A 20,610-nucleotide genomic window follows, 5' to 3' on the forward strand; every position below is an offset into this window, starting at 1 on the left:
GCCACAAATGAGGCTTTTCTTCATTTTATGGGGAAGGGGCAGGCGCATGGAAAAGTCCTCGGGGCCTGCTAAATCTTCCCTGCCTATTACAGTAACTTGAGGCTAATGTGGCCGGGAAACCTTCCCCAGTCAAAGTAATTACAGGCCTCCGATTTCTCCGGGGCCGAGATTTCCCAGGTAGGTCTCTCATTCAATGAGTCCTTGCAGCAAACATTTATTGAGTGCTTACTACAAGCAGGGCTCTGATTACACATACCACCCCCAACATTAGTCCCAGGTTTGATGGCCTAAGCGTCCCCTCCACGAGCACTCAGAGAGATGGGGGGTGGGCAGTTTCCAGCATCTACCTTCTGCTCCAAACTCTAACAGGCCTGAGTTTCTTTCTTCAGGGCTGGGTGATTTTTAGGGAGGAACCAAGACCCTACAGCTGGGAGGCAGTTAAGAGATCAGATCTGGGAATCAGCCAGGCCTGGGTCTGATGCTCAGGTTGGCTGTGATGGGCAGTGGGAGCTCAGGTCCCTCCCTCCACCTCTCTGAGGCTGTGCCCTGTCTGTAGGCTGGGAGAAGAGCTACCTGGAGGGGCAGCTGGGAGGACTGAATGAGATGATGCAGGCAGTGGTCCTCAGAGTGGGGTCCCTGGACCAGCAGCATCAGCATCACCTGGGTTCTGGTAAGAACTATGAATTCTTGGGCCCCACCCCAGGCCTACAGAATTAGGAACTCTGGGAGTGGGGCCCAGGATCTGCACTTTAGCAAGTTTTCTGTGTCTTAACAAGCAACTCCCTCCACCCCACCACCAGGTCCACCAGAGATTCCAATGCCTACCAAGGTCCAAGAACCGCAGTAACTTAGAGCACTGGTTCTCCACCTAGGCTGCACACTGGTGATGGCAGAGGGCAGAGAATTCAAAATACTGATGTCTGGGCCCCAGCCCAGATTCTGATTTATAGCCTGGACATTGGGAATTTCCACTGCTCAGCTGAGGCTGAGAACCCCCTTTTGAGCCTTACACATATTTAGCGCACAAGAAACGAGAGCTGCCTTCATCACTCTCCTGCTTTAGAATGGATGTTCCAGAACCAAGTACCTTGGCTTTGGCACCAGATAGACTGGGTTCAAATTCTGACTCTGTCACTGCCTAGCATCAAGGATAAGTTCTCTGGCCCTCCGTTTCTCCATCTCTAAAAGTGGCAAGAATAATCCAGATAACTACGTGCAAGCAAAGCTCAGTGACTCATTCATTGTTGGAGTCTCATAAAGGTTTCTTCACTGCCCTCCCCACCCCTAACCCTAAAGTACAACAGCAGCTCCATGGAAACTTTCAGACTCAAAGCCACCACCATTGTGGACAGGGCTGTGGCCAATTTGCTCTCAGTAGAAAATGTGGGGAGGGGCTGAGAAAAGAGGGAAACAGGCACTTGGATGTCTGGGGGTGTGCTGATTCCCCAGCCCACCTTGGGGTTCTAGCCTCCTCTCTGCTACCTCTATCCCAGTGGGCCTTGTCCTTGGAAACCTCTTCAGCCTTTCCCCATTGCTTAGTCAAAAAGTAACCTATTCCCTGGGGTATTGTGCTTAGGAGGGAGGTGGTTTATCAGTTATGATATTGAAAAATAACAACCTACTTAAAAACTGCCAAGTCAATCATTTCCTCATATCGTCTTACTTGCTAATCTTGGCAAGAACTCATGTGATCAGGAATGATTAACTTTTAGTTTATGATTATAATAATGATGACCTTTTTAAAATGAGGAAAATGAGGCTCAGAGAAGAGTCTTGCCCATGGTTATTTGAGAAGGATTCTTTATTTTGAAGTTTCAAGATAACCAAAGGAATGCATCTCTAATGGTGGAAATAGAGGTACCTCAATGGGTTTTAGAGCTTTAGAGTGGGGGCATGGTGGCTTCCTGGCAGCCCTCTGAAAAGCAGGATCTGGGGGACCAGGGTCAATAGTGGAAGGAAGAACCACCATCTGGCTTGCCACACTTGGTTTATACTACGTGGTTCCAATGCATCTTTTCAGTCTCTAATATAACTTAAGACACAGCCAAATGGACTATAATCACTTTCCCTCAACTTCCCATTTTTGTGCCTTTGTTTATGCTGTTCCTTCCTCTGGAATACTCTCTCTTTTCTACTCACCAGATGAGGAAACTAAGGCTCAGAAAGGCTGGGCAATTTGTTCAAGGTCATATGAGGGACAATGATTTTAAACTGGGGAATGCAGCATTTAAATCCTGAAATGCAGCTCTGTCCTTCAGATCCCAGATCAGGACCCCTGTCCAACGATCCTGGTCACAGCCATCTTTGCCTCTGGCTTATCTCTGAGTTGTCTCACCAACCCTCCTGGAACATTAGTCTCTAGAGGGCCAGCCTGAGTCTTCCCCACCCGTGTTTTCTTCCTAAGGCTGTCCTTCCAGAACTGAACTGGAGGGAACATGTCCTGTTCAGACCTCTCTAACTTCCATTCCCAGGTCGTCCACATTGACTGTGGGAGGACAGCATGGAGGGACCAAAATCTCCCAACAATCGCCCACCCACCTTGTGATGCAAGCAGCCCACCAGACTTCATGCCCAGATGATACTCGGAGCTCTGGAAATAGGGCTGCAAAGCTGGCTGGGGTGTGAATTTCTATCAGCTGCAAGAATGTCATTGTGGGGCAGGATTTATGAATCAGGCATGAAGGAAGGAGGAAAATGTAAGACAGTTGTTGTGCCCTCTCAGAGGTGCCCCACAAACTGAATCCATGGACGGTATCAACTTCCCCCAAACACAGGGAGACATGTTAACATCGTCCGGCCTTTGACAAACCATCCTCTCCTATTTAATGTACGTGAGGTTCAGACCAATGTTAAAATGACACTGGATTCCTTAAAGTCCACTGGTTCCTGATCACATGGGTTCAACCACATTTGGGGACTTCATACCTGCTGTTCTCTGCCTGGAATGTTCTAACTCCTTTCTTAAGCCTTAAGCTTCCCTATGGTTGGCCAGCTTCTCCCCAACCTTCAGTATTTCAGCTAACACCCCATCCAAGGGCCCTCCTCAGTCTCCCCAGTCTGAGCTGCCATAGCTGTTGGTTCACCCCTCTCTCACATGCACCCCACTTCATACTGAAATTGATCAGAGTTATCTCCTCCAGGCTGAGTCTCCAGGACAGGAATGTCCTTTATCCCTGTGTCCCCAGGGCCCAGCAGAGTGTCAGGTACATAGTAGATGCTCAATTAATGCTATGGGCATGAATGGATGGTAAATGGGAGGGGCAGTGTGAGGACAAGGGCCAAGAGTGCCAGAGACTGAGGATGACTCAGTGCAGTGGCTGACACACAGGTGGAGGACTGGAGTGACTCACCAGTGCCCTGCACCCACCAGTAGGGCTCCAGGCCACAGCAGGGGCTCACCTGAAAGATGGGGTACTTCACGTATCCGATCTCTATGCAGGTGCTGTCATTTGTTGGTTTGCTGGAGAGGAGTGCTTTGAACCTGAACAAGAACGCAAGAAGAGAGCTAAGAAGACTCACCAACACATCCACAGCTTGCAAGAAACTCAGCTCTCAGGTGACAGAAACATGGAATATCTTGTATCTCCCTCACTTGGAAACACAATGACATATCCATAGGTTTCTTAATTTAATGCCCCTTCTCTGCTATGATACCAATTTATCAAATCCAATTTAAAGTTAAAACTCTAAAGTTAAAAACAGTGTTTGGAACTGTTAAATTATTTCTCAAACAGGTGACTGGAGATGAACAAATGCCTTTTAAAACCCTGTCCACCTTGCAGGGCCCATCACAAAGGCTGCCTCCTTTAGGGAGTCCTTCTTGACCTCAGGCTTCAAGCTCCTCTGGTGTCCACCGAGCTTACCAACTTCCTCTTCCCACCTCCCACACACCCTTTGCTCCAAGAGGACGGGGACTTCTGCCTTTCTGTCTCTGCTGCATCCTCAGAGCCTGCACCAGGCTGGACCTGATGCATCACAGGTATCTAATCAACATCTGTTGACTACCTAACGATCTCCCCACAGGTGACCTTCTGTCTAGGGTTTTAGACGCATATTCCTGCCACTGACTAAGCCAAGCTCCTTGTGGGTAAAGACCCAGTCAGCACAATATACTGATACTCAATACATTTAGGAATAAGCCAAGATGTGCCTCTTTTTAAAAATTATACTTTAAGTTTGAAATAATTTTAGATTTATAAAAGAATTGCAAAGATAGTGCAAAGAGTTCCAGTATGCCCTTCCCCCAGCTTCCCCCAGTGTTAACATTCTACACAGCCATGGTATCTTTCTGAAACAAGGAAATTAACATTGGTACTATATTGATCTGGTTTTTCTATGGCTTCATAACTGAGAACCATGGAAAGGACAACGTATTTTTCTTGTGGTGGCAAAGCAGACACAGGGTATTTGGTTTTGGGGGGATACTGGAGATGCTAGGATGCTTTTAGGAACCAGGGAGTGTTGGCCACACACATTCATAAGCAAGCTGGAAGTGGGCTCTGTTTCTGGATCCCAGAGTCCCTACCCTCTACAGTCTGCCTCCTCCTCACTTCAGCATCACTCCTCTGCCCTGCTTCATCTATTCCTGTTCAGGTCCTTGAATAATGTGGTTCTAAATGGTCAACTTCATCTCAATGCAAATAGAAAGGAGGAGGAAAGGCCATAGCAGAGCTCGCAGGGATGGTATTATACTGTTGTCAGCTCCAGGTTAGGGAAACATAAAGTTCAGGACCTGTGTATTTCAGGTGGCTTACACCAAAGTTCCCTGATATTTGGAGAGCAGGACTTTGAAGGCTGCAGTGTATGAGCTGTCAGGGTGCATGAGGACACCTGGCTGAGGGGGCTACACTCCAACCCACGCTCTGCTCACGAAGCTCCGTGCCTGGTACACACTCCATCTGTCCAGAGGAATGATGGCTTGTCTAAGCCCCACAAAAGCTGCTGATTATGCTAGTGTCTGCCCTGTACTCTTTTTTTTTTTCAAATTGTGATTAGAAAACACATAACATAAAATTTCCTGTCTTAATCATTTTTAAGTGTAATGTTTATGAGAAGTATATTCACATCATCGTGCAACCTGTCTCCAGGACTCCCCCATCCCCATTAAACAACAACTTCCCATTCCCCCTCCTCCAGCCCTGCAACCACCCTTCTAGAGTCGATGACTCTAGGTTCATATAAATGGGAATCATGCATTATTTGTCTTTTTGTGACAGGGGTATTTCATTGCATATAATGTCCCCAGGTTCATTTATGTTGCAGCATATGTTGGAACTGCCTTCCTTTTTAGAGCTGAAAACACTCCATTTTTTTTTTATCCATTCCTCCACTGATGGACTCCTTGATGACTTCCATCTTTTGTCTCTGAGAATCATGCTGCCTGAACGCAGGTGCACAAATGCCCTGTACTCTCCAGTTTTTGATTTTGAGAAGATAATCTGCCAGTTCTGTGATGATACCACCAAAATTGAATTTCAGAGAACAGTAATAGCAATAACCACCCTCATAATTCAGTGCTTTCAAAATTGATGACACATACCTTGGAGAGGCTGTAAATAACAGCACTTTGTGAGCATAAAATGGTCTTCCTTCTACCAGGAAGGTAACATCTGACATTTCTTTATTGTTAAGGAAATGAGGATCTGGAACAGGAAAGGGAGAGAGGGCAGCTTTAGTGGAGAGAAGGGTGAGGTTTGGATTCTTCTTTTGGAAAATGCCCAGAAGAGCTGACAGGGAAGCCATGGCAATAACATAGTGGGGAGACACTGACCAAACAGGAGACAGAATCAATCAAAGGAATGCATCACTCAAATTCGATTTTTCATAGGGAATCTTCATAGCTTATTTGTGATTAAATGTAGCATCTCCCCTTAGAAGACTCGCCCATGGCCTGAGTTCAGATGTCCGTCAGGTGTGGAAGGTGAACATCCACCCATCGGGCCTCTAGGAAGGTCACACGTCCTCACTTTGCTCCTCCTCCTCCAGCTCTATGCCCTCCCTGCCTGATGGAGGTGGTTCTGAAGGGCTGCCTCCTTGCTGCTGTGTTCCAGGTGATTCCAAACCCAAGCCCTTCTCTCAGGGTTAGAGGCAAATGAGCCGCTCGCCTGGCCTCATCTCCAAGACTAACAAAGAAGCTGTACAACTGGTTGTACAACTAGTCCTCTAGTACTCACTGAGCACTCACAACACACCAGGCACTTTGCAAGCTGGCACTAACATGTGTAAACTCATTCAGTCCTGGGAGAGCAGGACCGCTGTCAGGTGTGCAGCTGGGGAAACTGAAGCCCATAAGTTACAGTGACTTGGTCAGACTAGTGCAGCTGGAGAAGGCAAGGTGTGCACTTGGACATTCTGACTCAAGGGCCTGAGTCATTCATTCAGCACTAGGATTCTCCAATTTGCCTGCCATTTTAGCCATTTTTCCTGGGGCTACAGGAGGTGCCAGTCCTCAGCTCAGCACTTCCGTCTTGGGAAAATCCACCAACACCCTGTGCAACACTCCTACCCCTACCTGGCTCCACCCCACTTGGTTTCTAAGTCAGACCCCTGGCCTGGCCCCATTTTGTCCAGCCCCTGCTGTAATTTGGACCCAAAATTTGCCTTCCCGGCTGACTGTCCTCACTCAGCCTCTGTGTCGCCCCAGCTGGTGGGCCTTGGGGTCCTCAACTCATATTTCTCTGTCAGTACACAGACCCACCTCACCTCTTCCCATTAAAAATGTTTTAATCTAAAACATATCCAAAAAGTGTAAAAAGTCCAAGTCACCTGTAATCCCATTATCTTTAAAATTTTTATTAAAATATATGACATTGTATATGTGCAAACTGTAACAATTCTACCTAATAAAACTGAAAAATGAAAAAAAAAGACAAAAAACAAATTTCTAAGACTATCCAGGTAAAGGGAAGACAGGCTAGAGGGGAAGGCCCCAGAGCTGACTAACACTCACTTCTCTACTTGCTTTAAAGACCATTAACAGTTTGGAGTGATTTTCTCCCTCTTCTCGACAACCTGCTTCCCTCTGTGCAGGCTTTCTCACTCCCACTGTCCACTTCCAAGTAGCATTTACCCCACTAACCCCATCACTTCCTAAATGGCTAGTATCTCCTACCTTTAGCTCTTCTTACTGTTCTCTCCTGTAATTCATTGGGAGGGAAAGAGGACAATGTACTATAAAATTTAATCAGGCATATGCTCTCCAGTTTGCCATAGTCCCCACCACTCCCTACTGTCTTACACCAAACCCATTTCATTCATTTATATGACCTGACTGGTCCTACAGAGATGCCAGTTTGGGACCTTTGCCACTACTCACTCTTTCCTTTAAAGCAGGCCCCTAAAGAACTACTATTTGGCAATCTTTACATTATCCCAGCTTGAAATGTATTGAAGATGCACTCTATGCTCTCTATTTCACTTATTAATAACTATAATATACCCCTTTTCTTTCATATTGTGAGTTATGAGCCTCTCAGGTCTGCCTTTCTTCTGTTGGTGCTAACTCAGAATTCCAGTGATTGGCCAGGAAACCAGGCCCTTTTAATTGATGATCAAAGAAATCTCAGCACATTCAGGTGGAAAAAAATGTACCCTCCTCTCCTACAGCTAGAGGAAAGCAGATTTTATGCTGCATCATTGAAACAGCCCTGGCAAATGTTTACTCTAACAAGGGTGTCTTGTAAGACACCAGACGTCAGAGATTATTGCCATGTCTTGGGAATGAAACCTTCAATCTCCAAATCTGTTAATTTGATCAGTCTTTATAATTTGTTGCCCTGATAGTATTGTAATTAATACCTGTTTTCTAAAGGTATAACTGCTTGCCATTTTACAGTACATCCTGGTTTCCCACATGAATGGGCATAAAGAAAACCAGCCAGCCTTTGACTGCTAAATTTTTCACTTTAGCAAAAAAGTTGTGGCACTTAAATTAACACATTAATGACAGGAATAAAAATAGTTTAAAACTGTTTCATAAATTCAGCCTTTTCACTAATTTAAACTAGCTAGTCTGTCTCAAAAGTAGGGGTTTTGCTAAAGGATAAGAGTTTTGCAGATGCTTCCATTTCTCCAATGTTTCCCAGCCTTGATAGGAAAACGAAACAGGAAGTAGGACAGTCCCCAACCTTCATCAGAAAGGGAATCCTTTAACTTTAATATTTTATAACTCCCCACGCAGCGAGGAGACAGGTCCTTGCCACAGAATAGCTCTGTTTCAGGCTGATCAACCATGTTACAAGTGGACCCAGGATTCTCCGAATGAAATCAGTGCCTGATGGAAAGTTTTCGTCTGGAAAATCCCAGCAGCCAGGACTGGAGCATGATGGGGTTACGGCTTGGGGGGAAACTGGGTTCAACCTCCCGTTCCAGCTGAACTCATGCTGCAGCCTCTTCAGAGCCTCCCTGTCTGCAGCCGTGACTTGGGTTGACACTGCCTGCCTCCTGCAGTGGCCCAGGGATTGCTTGAAAGAGGGTAGGTCAGGGGCTTGGCTGGAGCCCGTTCAATGCAAGTGTCCAAGCAGAGTGAAAAGTGATGACTGCTACTCTGACGGGATTTTAGGGTGTCCAGTCTCCTCACTCAGGTATGGAGCCCTCGTGCGCATGAGTGTGCGTGGTGTGTGTGTACATGGTGTGGGGAGGGGGTAACACTTGCTCATCTCTCCTCCCAGTTCCCTGCATAAGGACTTCCATTAGGGGGACGCTTCTGGCCTGTCACTGTCCCCTGCATGTTCCATCTCAGGGAGGAGGGGCTTTTTAGAGGGGAGACTGGGAAGAGCAGACAGGCACAGAGCAGCTTCTTTGGGACTCTACCTGGCTGCCGGAAGTGCGTGGGCTCGGGAGGCCTGGGAGGTCTGTCACTGTCTGTGACTAGGGGAGAAAGGGGATCAATTGGAGGGACAAGGTATCGTCAAGTCTCCTTGTCCGCATCCCCAAGGCATGTTCTCCAAATAGCGTAATCACATAACAAAGGTGATATCCTAATCTCCACTTGCCTAACTCATGTATCTACCTGTTTGCCCCCCAACACTCCTACCTTCTTTTATGGTGTTTGCTTCCTCCCTGTCCTCAAGTCACAAAGCACCAGTGAAGCGCACGCAGGGCAGAGCCCGGGAAGCACTCACTTACCCAGGCGCGAGGTCTGTTTCCGTTTGATCTCTGTGAGCTTGGGGATCGGGTAGGGCCCATAGCAGTGAGTGAAGATGACACACAGTTGCTGGCTGATCACTTCGTTCTGTGGAAAAGAAAGAACAGCACACCTTGCTGGGGGCTGTGCACGACCTCATCCAAGCCATTGTGTGAGAACTGATCCACCCCTCTCCCTGCCCCCAGGCGAGAGGAACCCACAGCCTTACTGCAGGTTCCAAGAGCAATTCCCTGGGCATCACACGTTCACTTTGCCCAACAGGCCCTGGATTTACTTTCTCTTTTTGTCCAGTCTCTTTCTAGTGGGTTCATTGGTGGAAGTTTAAGGTGTAATTAAATCCTTCTCTCTTGCTTCCAATCACTTCTTCACTATCCATTGGAAAAAAAATTTTGTGACTCATAGAGTGGAAAATAAATTTTTACCCCAAACACACCTTTATTAATGTTCCAAAATTCTAGAAGCAGCTAATTATCCTGAAAATAGCAGCAGGAAGCCCTTTTAGGCCTGTGCCCGTGCCCTTCATTACCAAGACACAAACGCTCCTGATTCGGTTTTCTTCCGAATTTGATTCTGGTGCTGAGGCATTTCCGGATCCAGGAGTACTCAGCTGAATCGCTTTCTCCAAAAAAAAGTGTGTGTGTGTGTGTGTGTGTGGGAGGACAGCTCTGCAATGCAAAACTACAGCTGCCCAATTGCTCAGGGAGCCTGATTCTGATTGGCCTCCGTCCTTCACGTTTTTTCCTCCTTTCCTGTTGGGGCCCACGCTGTTCATTAACCTCCCTCCAACTGCAGGTGTGCAGGAGGGCAGCCAGGACTCACAGCATTTGGATGCTTTTGAGTGGGTAAAGGTGGTTGAAATGAGGGGCTAAAACAGTGGTTAGATAGATAGAAATTTAAAATATATTAAGAAAAGTAGGCTATAACACAGTTTGTTTTATTTGGAAATAAAACCCTACATATATATTTGAGTTGACAGATATGTATAGCAAAAGATCTGGAAAAATAGAGTAGCTGCCTCTGGGTGGGATTATGATGTTTTCTCTTTTCTTTTTAATCCATAGTTTCTACAACAAACAAGTGTTGATTTGGTAATAAAAACAATAAATGTTATTTTCGATTTTAAAAGATAGGTTTGGGACTACTACTGGTGTCAGCAGTTCAAGCTATTCTGGAATCTACTTCACTGTGTTCCTGAAAGAGGATGACAGCTCAACAGAGGAAAAGAAAATCTAACCCTTTGATTAAAGTGGATGAGATCCTAGAAGGCGACATGTCACCTCAGACAGGATCCATAGAGGTGCCTAGTGGGATGTAACCATATTGGACAGAAGGGATTCCACTTTCAAAGATGCTGCCTTATGACCAAAAGGTGTTACAAGCTCCTCTCACTTAACACTCACAGAGTGAGTGACTGTCTCATGGCTCCAGGTAGTGGTTTTCAAAGTGTGGTCCCCAGAACAGTGGCATCAGCATCCCCTGGGAGCTTGTTAGAAATGCACACCCTCAGGTCCTGTCCCAGATCTTCTGACTCAGAAACGATGGGGGTGGGGCCCAGCAATCAATATTTTACCAAGTCTTCTGGTGATACTGATGCTCCCTTAGGTTTGAGAACCACAAGTTTCATGTACTGAAATTCTGTCTTGGGCTAGGGGCTGTAAATTTGTTTCCTCTGGTCTCAAGCCATGCCACACAAATGTGCTTCCATTGACCAGCGGCAGCAGTATCTCCTGGGGGCTTGCAAGAAATGCAGACTCTCACCCTAGGCCCACTGAATCAGAATCCACATTAACATGCTCTACAGGTGACTCCCAGGCACACTAGTGCTGGAGGTGCCCTGTGTGGTAGGCAGAACTATGGTCCCTAGAAGATTGCGGGCTCTAATCCCCGGGACTGTCAAGGTCATGAGATACCACACCTGTGAGTAGGTTCTCTTTCAGGGCAAAAGGGACTTGGTGGGAGTAATGAAGGTCACTAACTAGATGACCTTAAAAGAGGGTGATTACTTTGGATTATCCGGGTAGGCCCAATGTAATCACAGGAGCCTTTAAAATTAGAGGTGGAAGACGAATTCAGAAGGGATGGGGGAGAAGAGGAAGCCAGAAGGATTGGAACCTGAAAAGGACCTGATACACTGTTGCTTGAAGGCAGTGTATCCACTTGGTGACTTGAGAGGGAATGCAGGCACTGACACTAGGAGCAAAGTGTGACCCCCAGCTGACTCCCAGCAAGGAAATGGGACCCAGTTCTACAACCACAAGGAACTGAATTCTACCCAAGCCTGAACAAGCTTGCAAATGGATTCTGCCCCAGTGTCTCTAGAAAGGAACCCAGCCCTGATTTTGGTCCTGTGAGACCCAAAGCAGAGAACCTAGCCAAGACACTGTGCCTGGACTTCTGACCCATGGAAACCATGAGATAGTTAATGGTATTTTATTACTGCAGCAATAGAAACTAATATAGCAATCTAGATTTTGCTTCAAGTATTTCATCATCACTGTGACCCCAGAGTGCCAGACACACTGTGGATGCTCAAAAAGTAATTGCAAATCACAAGAAAGACAAGACCTGTGACCCACAAGATGCTATGTGCAGACCACGTGACCAATGGCGCTGGTCTCACTGTCTGCACTTGGGTTTGTCTTCGGAGCCTTGCTGGTGAGTCAGACCCTGCCTCACCACCTTGGTGCAGGGAGGAATGAAGATCCACTTCTTGGACTTGGTGATCCTTAAGAGAGGTCTGAGCAACCAGTGGACCCTTCTGTGGGGCTTTTTTTTTTTTTTTTTTTTTGGTGGTGGTGGTTATTTAATTCAGTTCAACAGGTATTTACTAAGCATCTTAAGAGGTGACCTGCACTATGAAAGGAGCTGTACTGGGGCCAACAGAGCAAGATCCTGTCTCTCTAGGAACTCACAGCTTGGCCTTGCTTCCTAACTTCAATATGTCCTAACTTCAACCTGAGAAGGGAAAGATAAGGGCTGGCAACGTCTGTTCAAATGTTCAGTCCTTAAATACTTAGGAACTATCTGGGAGGAGCATAACTCCCTACTCCAAAGTGAGGGATGCATATCACAAATCGATTCCAAAGAGCAGTCTGGAAAGTGTGGGAGGTGGAAAAGAGTAAGTTTGTGATGGAGAAACTTGGCGAACAGTACCTCAGTCATGTGATCAAGGTCATGGTCACCAGTGATCATTCATATTGATAGTATGAACCCTTGATGTGATGAGAATGGTACTTTACTTCTGTGATCTTCCTCCCTAAACCCACGACTTCAGTCTAAATCATGAGACAAACGTTGCATATTCCACTAGAGGGACATCCTGTAAAATATTTGACCAGTACTCCTCAAGAAATGTCAAGGTCATCAAAAACAAGGGAAGTCTGAGAAACTCTATTAGCCAAGAGAAGCCTAAAGAGGCATGACAACTAAATATAATGTGCTGTCCTGAACGCAATCCTGGAGCAGAAAAAGCCAGTATATACAAACTGAGGAAGTAGGAATAAAGTGTGGAATTTAGCTAACAATAATGGATCAATGTTGGTTCACTAATTATAACAAACATCCCACACTAACATAAGATGTTAATGGAGGAAAGCAGGTGAGGGGTTGTATGGGAACTCTCTGTGCTATCTTCTCAATTTTTCTGTAAATCTAAAGTCATTCAAAAATGAAGTCTATTATTAAATTAAAGTCTGCCTAAATAGGAGACAGAATAAGTATGATGAAAGCACTAGAAGTTCAGGAGAGAAAGTGAAAGAGGAAGGGTTGAGGGTTAAAGTGGACATCAACAGTTCCCTGGGCTTGATTAATTCATCCCTCAAAGGTTCATGGGAGAGGGTATAGCTCAGCGGTAGAGTGCGTGCTTTGCAGGCACAAGGTCTTGGGTTCAATCCCCAATATGTCCATTTGAAAAAAAAAAAAGGTTCACAAATGTAAACCTTTCCCCACACGCTAAGCTTTGCCTCCACCCATTCATGAATTCTTTCTTCAAATATTTATTGAGCATCTGCTAACTGCCAGGCACTGGCAAGGCCCTGAGTGTTGGCAGCTGTGAAGGAAGATGGTGATGAGACGGACACCAGCACCAAAGATGCTGTCATTTCCAAGGCTTCCTGTCCACTTCTCTTTCAGAGACCAGTGCCCCAGGAGAATACTCTGCACTGTGTCCTTGAACTGAGTCAGATGCCCACACTCACCTCTGAGCGGCACGTTTCAGCTTGGTGCTCTTAGGTCGGCTCTGACCTGGGAGGTGGGGCAGCCCGGAGAGGGAGGCCTGGACTGGGAGGGGCGGGCCTGGCCAGGCCCAAGTACACAGCAGCAGGTTAGCAGTTAGTACTGGCATGCCACTGGGTACGTTCAGGTCTTTCATGGAAAATGCTGAGTATGTGTTCCTGTAGGATGAGCTCGGGACCTTGGGACTCAGAACTGTGCAGCTCCATAGAACTAAATGGGAGTGAAGTGAAGTTCCTAACACCACAGTTACCGGGAGACCCTCCTGAGAGGGACTCCTGTGGTTTCAGGGCTGATCTCTTTCCCTTCCTCCGCTGACCCCTCACTCCTCTCCTAAAAAGATACTGAAACACTTTCTTTTCTTCACAAAGGAGTGCTAGGATTGATCCCAAAGTCCATTTTCAGGTGGCTTGGGTAGGGGTTCTTTGCAGTGGTTAAAACAGGGACAAGGAGGCCAAATGGGGCTGGGTCCCAGTCCTGGCTCCTCATTCACTAGCTCTGTGACCTTCGGAAAGTTGCTCACCCTCTCTGAGCTTTGGTGATCTCTTCCAAAGTGGATTAAAAAAATGCCTGCTTGGTGAGGTTGCTATGAGAGCTAAAGATGGTACCAGTACACCATCAAGTTGAATCGAAGGGAAGTGCTGAGATCTGACCATTTTTTTAACCCACCAGAATCAAGAGAATGTGGAATTACTGTTACTTTCTGGAGACACTGGCAGTCCACCATCAACAGTGATTTCTCCCTATAGAGGCCTCTCCCTTGGGATGTGCTAGGCTGACTTGCAAGCAGTGAGTCTCTCTGTGCTGTTGCACACCTGGTACAGGTGGAGGTGGGAAGGGTCCTCACCCTCAGAAGACTTCATGCATGCAGCCCTAGGTCTCTCACACATTCCCTGATCTAGAGTTGTGCGTAAGATGAAACTGAACACACAATGAAATTAAATGCTTTTAAGTAGTTATCCATGTGTTTTGATATGTACCTTCTAGTCACAGCAAGTGATGAGGGTTTTTGAACTATGGTAGTAATATAATGTTTCCTTTCTAAATACATTTAAGGGAAGATAAGTTGATTTAAAGAAGAATATCAAGCACATAGTAACCAGTGAAAAATATCCTTTAAGCATGAAAGGGGACTCAGACATTATGAGATGAAGGAAAACTAGGAGAATTTGTCACCAGAAGACCTATCCTAAAAGAAGAGCTGAAGAAAGTTCTCTAAACAGAAAGGAAAGGATAGAAGGACTCTTGGGATATCAGGAAGAAAGAACATGGTAAGCAAAAATACGGGTAAACATAATAGGTTTTCTTTCTCCTCGAGTTTTCTAATTATGTTTGATGGTTGGTGCAGAAATGATAAGTGTCTGATGTGGTTCTAAATATATGTGTAGATTAAATATTTCAAGATAATTATGTCATAAATTGGGGAGGGTAAGGGGACATAAAGGGAAGTAAGGTTTTTATACTTCACTTGAACTGGTGAAACAATGATACCAGTAGACTGTGATGGTTTATATATATGTTATATAATACTGCAAGCAACCACTAAAAAAACTGTACTAAGAGATACACTCAGAAACACTACAGACAAATAAAAATGGAATTTTAAAAATGTTCAAGAAGCTCACAGGAAGGAAAAGAAAAGAGAAAAACAAAAGGCAGAGAGACCAAACAGAAAACAAAAAATAAGATGGTAGGCTTAAGCCCTAATGTATTAATAATTGAATAAAATATTAATGGTCTTGATACACCAATTAAAAGACAGAGACTGGCAGAGTAGATGAAAAGCCCAAATATATGCTTTTTACAAGAAGCTCACTTCAAATCTAGAGAAACAGGCAAGTGGAGAGTAAATAATGGAAAAAAATGTATCACATGAACACTAATCAAAGGAAAGCAGGAGTGGCTATATTAATATTAGATAAAGTAAACTTCAGAGCAAAGAAAATTAGCAGAAGCAGAGAGGGACATTATATAATGATGAAAGGGTTAATTCATCAAGAAGAGATTGCAGTCCTAAATGTGTATGCACAAAACAACAGATCTGCAAAATATGTGAATCGAAAACTGATAGAACCAAAAGAAGAAAAGACAAATCCACAATTACAGTTGGAGATTTTAATACCCCTCTCTCAACTGATAGAATAACTAGACAGAAAATCTGCAGGATGTGGAAAAACTCAACAATACCATCAACCAAAAAGCATCTTACTGACAGTTATGGAACACTCCACTCAACTACAGCAGAACAGTATTTTTAATACCCATGAAACATATACCAAGATATACCATATCCTGAGCCATAAAACCAAACTCAAAATTTTAAATGGATTGAAGTAATACAGAATGTGTTCTCTGACCACAATGGAATCAAACTAGAAATCAATAAGAGAAGAATAACAGGAAAATCTCCAAACACTTGGAAACTAAACAACATATTTCTAAATAATTCATAAGTCAAAAAGGAAGTTCCAAGGGAAATAAAAAATACACTGAACTGAATGAAAATGAGAAGAAAACATATCAAAATCTATGGTACACAGCCAGAGTAAAGCTGAGAAAATATATGTATAGCATCAAATGTGTATGTAAGAAAAGAGGAAAAGTCTTAAATTAATAATCTAAGCTTTTACCTAAGGAACCTGGAAAGGGGAGGGTATAGCTCATTAGCAGAGTGCATGCCTAGCATGCACAAGGTCCTGGGTTCAATCTCTAGTACCTCCATTTAAACAAACATACAAACCTAATTACCACCCCCTCCCAAAAAATAAAGGAAAAAAAGAAAAGAAAAAAAAAAACCTGGAAAAAGAAAAGCAAAATAAACCCAAAGCAAGCAAATAGTAAAGATAAGAGCAGCAATCAATGAAATTTAAAATGAGAGTAGTAAAGACACAAATTAACAAAATCAGGAATGAAACAGGGATTATCACTACAGACTCTGTAGACACCAGAAGGATAATAAGGGAATATGATGAACAATCCTACACACGTAAATCTGACAACATAGATGAAATAAGCCAATTCCCTGAAAAACATGAGGTACCCCAACTTACTCAATATTAAGTTGATAATTTGAATAAGTCTATAACTATTAAATGAATTGAATGAATTTGTAATGAAAAAAAAAAAAAACAAAAAAAACTCCCTTCAAGGAAATCCCCAAGCCCAGATTGAGAAGGAAGAAATAAAACCATTTCTACAAGCAGATGACATGCTTATCTAAGAAGAAAATCCAAATCAATCTACAAAAACTCCTGGAACTAATAGATGAATTCAGCAAGGTCACAGGATACAAGATAAACAACAAAACAACAAAAATCAATTATATTTCTATATGCTAGCAATGAACACATGGACAACAAATTAAAAACATAATATCATTTACAATTGCTAAAAAAAGAAATACTCATGTGTAAATCTAACAAAACATGTCTAGGACTTGTATCCTGAAAACTCACAATACTGATGAAAGAAATCAAGGAAGATCTAAATACACTGCGAGACATACCATGTTTGTGGACTTAAAGACTTAGTAAAGATGTCAATCCTCCCTAAATTGATAAAGAGATTTAACACAATTCCTATCAAAATCTCAGCGAGATTTTTGTTATTGTTGTTGATATAGCAAATTTGTTCTAAAATTTATATGGAAAGACAAAGAACTAACATAGCTAAATAAACTTTGTAAAAGAAGAATAAAATGGGAGGGACCAACCTACCCAATTTTAAGAGTTATTTTATAGCTATAGTAATCAAGACTGTGTGGTATTGGTGGAGGGACAGACACATAGATCAATGGAACAGAATGGAAAATCCAGAACAGACCCACACAAATATACCTAACCGACTTGACAAAGGTGCAAAAATAATTTGATGAAGGAGAGTCTTCTCAGCAAATGGTGATGGAGCAGTCAAACATCCACTGGCAAAAACTCCCCAAACCAAAAAAACCCCAAACCCAAACCAAAAACAAAACAATTTTTATCTAAATTCCATACCTCATACAAAAATTAACTCAAAATGAAAATGAATCACAGACTTAAGTGTAAAACATAGAACTATAAAACTTCTAGAAAAAAAAAATGCAGGAGAAATCTTAATAATTTAGGGCTAGGCAAAGCATTCTTATACTTGACACCAAAAGCATAATCTCCAAAAGCAGGAAAAACTGATAAATATGACTTCCTCAAAATTAAAAGCTCTGTGAAAGAGACTGTTAAGAGGATAAAAAGACAAGCTACAGAGTGGGAGAAAGTATTTGCAAACCATGTATCTGACAAAAGACTTGGTACCTAGAATATGCAAAGAACTCTAAAAATCCAACAGTGAAAAAACAACAATTTAATTAGGTCCTGGGCAAAAGATACAAAGACATTTTACTGAAGAGGATATACAGATGGCAAATAAGCACATGAAAATATGTTCAACATCACTAGCCTTTTAGGGAAATGCAAATTCAAAGCACAGTAAGATACCACTTACACATCGATCAGAATGGCTACAATAAAAAATAGCAATAGCACCAAACAGTAAGGATGTGGAGAAACTGGATTACTCACACTTTTGCTGGTAGGAATGTAAAATAGGACAGCCACTCTCAAAAACAGTTTAGCAGTTTCTTTAAAACTAAACATGCAACTACCATACAACCCAGCAATTGCACTCCTGGGCATTTATCCCAGAGAAATGAAGACTCATGGTCACATTGAAAACCTGTGCAGGAATGTTTATAACAGCTTTATTTGTAATAGCTCAGAAATGGAAACAACTCAGAAGATGTCCTTCAGTGGGTGACTGCGTAATAAACTACTGATCAGTCCATTTCACAGAGTACTACTCAGCAACGAAAACAGACAAACTACAAACACATGCACAGACCTGGAGGAATCTTCAGAGAACTATGCTGAATCAGAGATTCCAATCCTAAAAAGTTACATACTGTGTGATTCCACTTAAATCTCATTCTTGAAATGACAAAATTAGAGAAATGGAGACTAGATGAGAGGTTACTGGGGAAGGGGGTAGAAGCAGAAGGGATATGGGTGTGGCTATAAAAGGAGGGATTTTTATGGTGATGGAAATTTTCTGCATGTTGACTGCATCATGTCAATATCTTGGTTGTGATATTTAACTATCATTTTATAAGATATGTAGGAAACAAAGTATCTCTGTATTTTTTTCTTACAACTTCATGAGACTCTACAATTGCCTCAAAATAAAAAGTGTAATTAAAAAAACTCAAATACCTCAGTTTAAAAAAGTGGGAAAAAAAAACCCTAAGAAAGTTTATAAACCATGAGGTAAAAACCCCCCATATAGCTCATGTCTCACTCTTGTCTAAAACCTCCTGTGGTGTTGCATTCAGTGCACATGGAGGGAAACCCCAACTTTCCACCATGGAGAGAGACCCCATGCAATCTGATTTCATCTCCTACACTTTCTCTTGTGTCCCACTGCTTCCATCACATCACCTTCCTCCTGCTGTCCCAGCACATCAATATGTTCCCACCAAGAGCTTTCAGCTCCTGCACTTCTCCCACTTGGAACGCTTGTGTTCCAGACCTCTGTGTGGCTGGAGGTTTTTCCTCACTTACCTGGTTGTTCAGATACTACCTCCTCTGGGAGACCTTTCTTACCATTCTGTCTACATTAGATCTTGCCTGCCCCACCTCCCATTGTTCAAGTTCATTTCTTTTTGAAGCATTTATCATGCTTTCACTCTCTTTCACAGATTTATTTTCCTTGCTTACTGTGTGTCTGACCCTCCCCTGGACACAGTAAGCTCCTGGAGGATAAAGAACATCCCATCACCAGGATAGCATAGTGGGTACTCATGACAACAGAATGAATAAATGCCCAGAAGAATTATATGTGGGAGAGATGGGTCAGGAGCTCTCTTTAAACAGATGTATTTTAAAAAATGACTGTAGAGGGGTGGGACATATAGCTCACTGGTAGAGTGTGTGTTTAGCATGTACGAGGTCCTGGGTTCAATCCCACTACCTCTATTAACAACAACAACAAAAAAAACTATTGTTCTACTCCTGGAGAAATCTAGAGACACTGAATTCTTTTAAAGGTAAAATTTAGTAGTAGGGGCAAAAAAACACATCTGCAAGTAGTTTTCAAGTAATGTATGACCGACCATGAGTCAAGGACGGGGAGAAGGCATCAATTCACTTTACAGGACAGCTGTATTGCTGTGTGTTGACCATAAAGTGAATTTATTTATGGGACTTCTATATTCTTATCCACTACTCTGATACAACCAGGTATTTGTTCACACAGAACAGAAGACACGATTTGAACAGGAATCCATTAGTAGAGGGAGAAAGAACAATGCTGGCCAGTTAGGTGATGTAAGGCCACTACTGTCCTCCAATAGGGCACTTTCTGATGGCAGAGCTTTGCAGCACTTTGTCAACTCTCTGAGTTTCTATACCACCATCTCTTTCCGGTCTTTTGACCATAGGAATATCACCAGGCTTGGGGAATGCTTGACTTCACACTGCAACCATGGGAAATTGATCACTGATTCAAACTCCCCACCCCCGCCAACCGCCAACCGCCCACAGCCCACAGCCCCCCGTGGACCCTGCACATGATGTGTAATACCATATTTCACCAGTAGGGGCTGCCATTAATTCCACCATAAGGGCAAATCTGACTGGAACGCACCGTTTTTCAGAGACTGTCCCCTTCGGACAAGGAGCTGCCCTTGCCCTGCCCCAGGCTCCCCCTATTCTCCAGGATCAGTGCAGCTGACTGGGAGTAGCTCTAGTCCACATCTCCTGGCAAAGGCCCCTCCCTTCCTCTCTACCTACAGCTGCTGCTGTCAGAGCTGTTGGCTGCCCTTTGGTGGGTAGTGGCTGAATGGGGCTTAAGGGAACTGCTGGGGTGCTAGCAATGTTCTATCTCTCAGTCTGGGTACTGATCACATAGGTAAGTTTACCTTGTGAAAATTCATTAGGCTCTATAGTTATGATCTGGGCACTTTTCTGATGTATGTCATACTTCAAAATAAAGTTTACTTAAAACATCTGTAGATGAAATATCCTTAATATATAGGATATCTTAGTAATTTCTGGAATCCCCACTATAGCCTAAAGAAGGAAAAAAAAAAAAAAAACCCAAACCAAAAACCAATTAGAACACCCTGGGAACAGACTGAGCAATGTTTTTCATTAAGGTAGTTTCTCACGTAATTTCAGGCCTTACTTATTTCTTTTCAAGTTATG

General features: G+C 43.5%; 1 protein-coding gene across 10 annotated transcripts in view; it reads right to left on the reverse strand.

Annotated features, from left to right (window-relative positions):
• BTBD11 (BTB domain containing 11) overlaps positions 1–20,610 on the reverse strand; it is a 445,015-nt gene that overhangs the window by 13,624 nt on the left and 410,781 nt on the right. For all 10 annotated transcript variants that reach the window (XM_032493388.1, XM_032493389.1, XM_032493393.1 and 7 more), the window contains 3 exons: positions 9,127–9,232; positions 5,540–5,642; positions 3,400–3,481 (listed from right to left, as the gene is read on the reverse strand). In XM_032493388.1, coding sequence (XP_032349279.1) covers positions 3,400–3,481; positions 5,540–5,642; positions 9,127–9,232 — 291 coding nt within the window. The remainder of the gene's footprint in view (positions 1–3,399; positions 3,482–5,539; positions 5,643–9,126; positions 9,233–20,610) is intronic.

Source organism: Camelus ferus, chromosome 12, assembly GCF_009834535.1.
Source record: "Camelus ferus isolate YT-003-E chromosome 12, BCGSAC_Cfer_1.0, whole genome shotgun sequence".
In the NCBI taxonomy this organism is placed as follows: Eukaryota; Metazoa; Chordata; class Mammalia; order Artiodactyla; family Camelidae; genus Camelus; species Camelus ferus.